General features: G+C 43.7%; 1 protein-coding gene across 1 annotated transcript in view; it reads left to right on the top strand.

The window, feature by feature from the left end:
* Positions 1–115: 115 nt before the first annotated feature.
* SUPT4H1 (SPT4 homolog, DSIF elongation factor subunit) overlaps positions 116–4,250 on the top strand; it is a 5,912-nt gene continuing 1,777 nt past the window's right edge. Inside the window, exons 1-3 of the mRNA XM_005858363.2 lie at positions 116–268; positions 770–876; positions 4,158–4,213. Coding sequence (XP_005858425.1) covers positions 200–268; positions 770–876; positions 4,158–4,213 — 232 coding nt within the window. The 5' untranslated portion in view covers positions 116–199. The remainder of the gene's footprint in view (positions 269–769; positions 877–4,157; positions 4,214–4,250) is intronic.

The raw sequence follows: 4,250 nt of genomic DNA, 5'->3' as shown, positions 1-4,250 counted from the left end.
GTGACTCCCGGCCGGCCCCGCCTCCAGGCGGGAGAAACCATTTCCTTAGGCGGGGGTAGAGGCGGGGCCTGCCACCTCCTACACCGGAAGCGGACGTCTGAGAAACCGGAAGTGCTTGGCATTCTGGGTAATTCACTGTTTATATTCAGCGGAGGAGGCTGCTGTGGCAGAATTTCGCTGTTCTGCTCCTGTCGATAGGATGGCTCTGGAGACGGTGCCCAAGGACCTGCGGCATCTGCGGGCTTGTTTGTTGTGTTCGCTGGTCAAGGTATGTGTCGGGCCCTGGTGGTTCGGTTTGTGGAGACCAAGCGGGGGGAAAGAGGGTGAAACGGGGTGTGGGAAGCAGCTGGAGGCCATTGTTTACATCGGGAGGAAGAGATCTGGCAGCTGCAGGCAGGCACGGGCGGTCTTACCTGCCTTTGAATCCTCAACTCTTAGCGCAGGCCTGACCCTTAACAGACCTTCAGTGAACTTCTGTGGGGTCCGAATGACCCTGGGAGTCAGAAGTGGGGTCAGTAGCAGAGGGAGTAGCTGGAGAGGGCGCCTGATCTTGAGGAGACGAGGGAAAGGAATAGAAAAGCACAGGTGGGAGCAAGGGCAGAAGGAATGTGAGGATGGAATCTAGGGACTGGGAGTGATGAGTGGGGGACCTGATGGGACAGCCAGTGTAGGCGGGTCTTATACTTGACCAGGTAGAGTGTGGAGAAAGCTGCTTTTTCTTCTGGTCTCGTTCACACTCACTTATCTTCTTAAAATTCTCCCCTCGTAGACTATAGACCAGTTTGAATATGATGGTTGTGACAATTGTGATGCATACCTTCAGATGAAGGGTAACCGAGAGATGGTATATGACTGCACCAGCTCTTCCTTTGATGGGTAAGTCCCTTTAGATTTCTTCATTCACTTCTGCATTACCCCTGCACCACACTACCAAGTGAATGTGGGTCAGACTTTTTTTTTTTTAATCCTCACTGGAGGATATGTTTTTGTTGATATTTTTAGAGAGGCAGGGAGAGAGAGAAACATTGAACAGTTGCCTCCTTTATGCGCCCAACGGGGGATCGAACCTGCAATCTAGGTATGTGCCTTGACCAGGAATTGAACCCAAAACCTTTTGGTACGGGAGGATGCTCCAACCTAGCCGCCGGGCGAGGGCTGGGGCAGACTTTTGATATAATTCTGATTCATATCTAAGTTATTTGAGACACACTGTCCAGTACAGTAGCCACTAGCCATGTGTGGCTTTGAGCACATGAAATATGGCTAGTGCAAATTGAGATATGCTTTAAGTGTAAAATATACACTGATTTCAAAGATTTAGTACAAGGAAAAATAATGTAAAATATCTTATTTTTTATATTAATTAAATGCCAAAGTGATAACACTTTGAATATATTGGGTTAATTGAAATATATTATTGGAATTAGTTTTGCCATTTTGTCTTTTCTGTTTTAAGCATGGCTACTAGAAAATTTAAAGTAACTTGTGCAACTTCCATTATATTTTCACTGGCCATTTCTCCATTAGACTGTGAGCTCATTGATGGTAGTGTAGGGATTGTGTTTATCTTGTACACCAGGACCTGGCACAAGGCCTGGAAGATTATGGATGCTTAATAAATGTTCGTTGAATGCATGAAGATCCTTTTTGGAAATGAAGAAGAGGGAAGGTACAGTGATGGTAAAATATTTCCCGAAAGCTGATACTTTTATTTTTTTATTTTATTTTTATTTTTTTATATATTTTTACAGAGAGGAAGGGAGAGAGATAGAGAGTTAGAAACATCGATGAGAGAGAAACATCGATCAGCTGCCTCCTGCACATCTCCTACTGGGGATGTGCCCGCAACCCAGGTACATGCCCTTGACCGGAATCGAACCTGGGATCTTTCAGTCCACAGGCTGACGCTCTATCCACTGAGCCAAACCGGTTTTGGCCTGATACTTTTAAATATAAGTTTTTCTTGTCAAAATTGTCCAGTGGGGAGAACAGGAAATGAAATAAACCTGTGGCCAGGTCTCAATTTTCCTTCCCCAAGGTAGGAGCCAGAGGGCAGTATTCTTTGGGGTTTAAGAAGGTACTATGTTGCCCTAACCGGTTTGGCTCAGTGGACAGAGCGTCAGCCTGTGGACTGAAGGGTCCCAGGTTCGATTCCAGTCAAGGGCATGTACCTTGGTTTCGGGCACATCCCCAGTAGGAGATGTGCAGGAGGCAGCTGATCGATGTTTCTCTCTCATTGATGTTTCTACCTCTCTATCCCTCTCCCTTCCTCTCTGTAAAAAAATCAATAAAAAATATATTAAAAAAAAAGAAGGTACTATGGTTTCTTTTGCCCGTAGGCCAGTGGTTCTTCCTAATGCCGCGACCCTTTAATACAGTTCCTCATGTTGTGGTGACCCCCAATGTCATTGTTACAAATTGAACATAATTAAAGCATAGTGATTAACACAAAAACATGTAATTATATATGTGTTTTCCGATGGCCTTAGGCGACCCCTGTGAAAGGGTCGTTCGGACCCCCAACGGGGTCGCGACCCACAGGTTGAGAACCTCTGCCTTAGGCCAATTAAGGGTTTACACACAAACTGAGTGTGAAAGTTCACACAACAGCAATCACAGGCAATTGAATAGAAAAACTTGTTGATTGGATGAAGGAAAAGCAGTTCTCCAATGATAGCATTTCGGGGGCAGTGATATATGGAAAATTCCTTTAAGGCTAGTTGGGGGTGGTTCTATAAATTTAAGAAAATAAGTGTTTATTTATAAATTAAACAATACATTAGACATGAACTGTATGAGAAAGGTTGAAACAGAATCAATCATTTGGGGTCTGGAAAGGATTACAGTGGAACCTCATTTCTGGAACTTAATTCATTCCAGAGGGCTGTTTGAGAAGCAATTTGTTTAAAAACTGAATCATTTTTTCCCTTTAGAAATAATGTAAATTGAGTTAATCCATGCTAATTGCTTTTTCTTTATCCAATCAACAACAGTTTTTCTACCTGTTCAATTGCCTGTGATTGCTGTTTTGTGAGCACTTTCACACCCTTAGCAATATTAGCACTCTTGATGGCCTCTTTATGTTTTAAAATTGTGCTAATCCCCAATTTCACAAGTAACAAAAGCATTCTCTCCTTTGCTTGTAGCCTTTGAGACACATTTTGTCCTGCTGAGGTATCAGCATGAGAGGGTTGTCAGGTAGAAACTGAAGTTTTGGTCAACAACTGAGAGCTTTTTTCTATGAACAACTTGGTTGAGAACCAAACTGTTTGAGATGGGAGATGTTCGAGGAACGAGGCTTCAAATTTACATTATTTCTAATGGGGGAAAAATGATTCAGTTTTCGAACAAATTGCTTCTCGAACACCCTTCTGGAACGAATTAAGTTTAAGAAATGAGGTTCCACTGTACTTGCTAAAGTTCCTTCAAGGTGGACCAACTTCATCCCTTTTTTATTCCTTTTAAGGTAGTTTCTTCATTAATTTCTTAGCACTGTTTTAAAAAAATAACCCGCTGGCATGGCTCAGTGATTGAGCATCAACCTATGAACTAGGAGGTCAGGGTTAAAATCCTGGTCAGGGCACATGCCTGGGTTGTGGGCTCGATCCCCAGTAGGGGGAGTGCAGGAGGCAGCAGATCAATGATTCTCATTAATGTTTCTATCTCTCTCTCTCCCTCTCCCTCTCCGAAATCAATAAAAACATATTAAAAAATAAAATTAAAGAAATGGACAGCCTGGCTGGTGGGGTTCAGTGCTTGAGTTTCAACCTATGAACCAGGAGGCCACGGTTCCATTCTTGGTCAGGGCACATGCCTGGGTTGCGGGCTTGATCTCCCAGTAGAGGGCTTGCAGGAGGCAGCTGATCAAAGATTCTCATCATTGATGTTTCTGTCTTTCCCTTCCTCTCTCTGAAATCAATAAAAACATTTTAAATAAATAAAATAACCAACAGGCCAAAATGGAGTCACTTTTGCTAAGCCATGGCACCAAACCAAAACTTACTAAGCAACCTAAGCAAAGTTTCAATCAATCCTGGATTCTGGGCTTCCTCTCCTTGAACTGTTGTGCTGGCTGGGAACAGAGTAAAGGGGGAAAGTTCCTCCCGTCTTTCTCTTCAGTAGGTGAGGCTCTGGCTGACTTTCTTTTCCCTTCCTAGAATCATTGCAATGATGAGTCCAGAGGACAGCTGGGTCTCCAAGTGGCAGCGAGTCAGTAAGTATCTCCCTTTGTCCTTATCCTGAACTAGTGT

Source organism: Myotis brandtii, unplaced genomic scaffold, assembly GCF_000412655.1.
Source record: "Myotis brandtii unplaced genomic scaffold, ASM41265v1 scaffold1170, whole genome shotgun sequence".
Lineage (NCBI taxonomy): Eukaryota > Metazoa > Chordata > Mammalia > Chiroptera > Vespertilionidae > Myotis > Myotis brandtii.
Note: the sequence above shows the minus strand (reverse complement) of the source record. Positions and strands in the feature narration are given on the sequence as shown.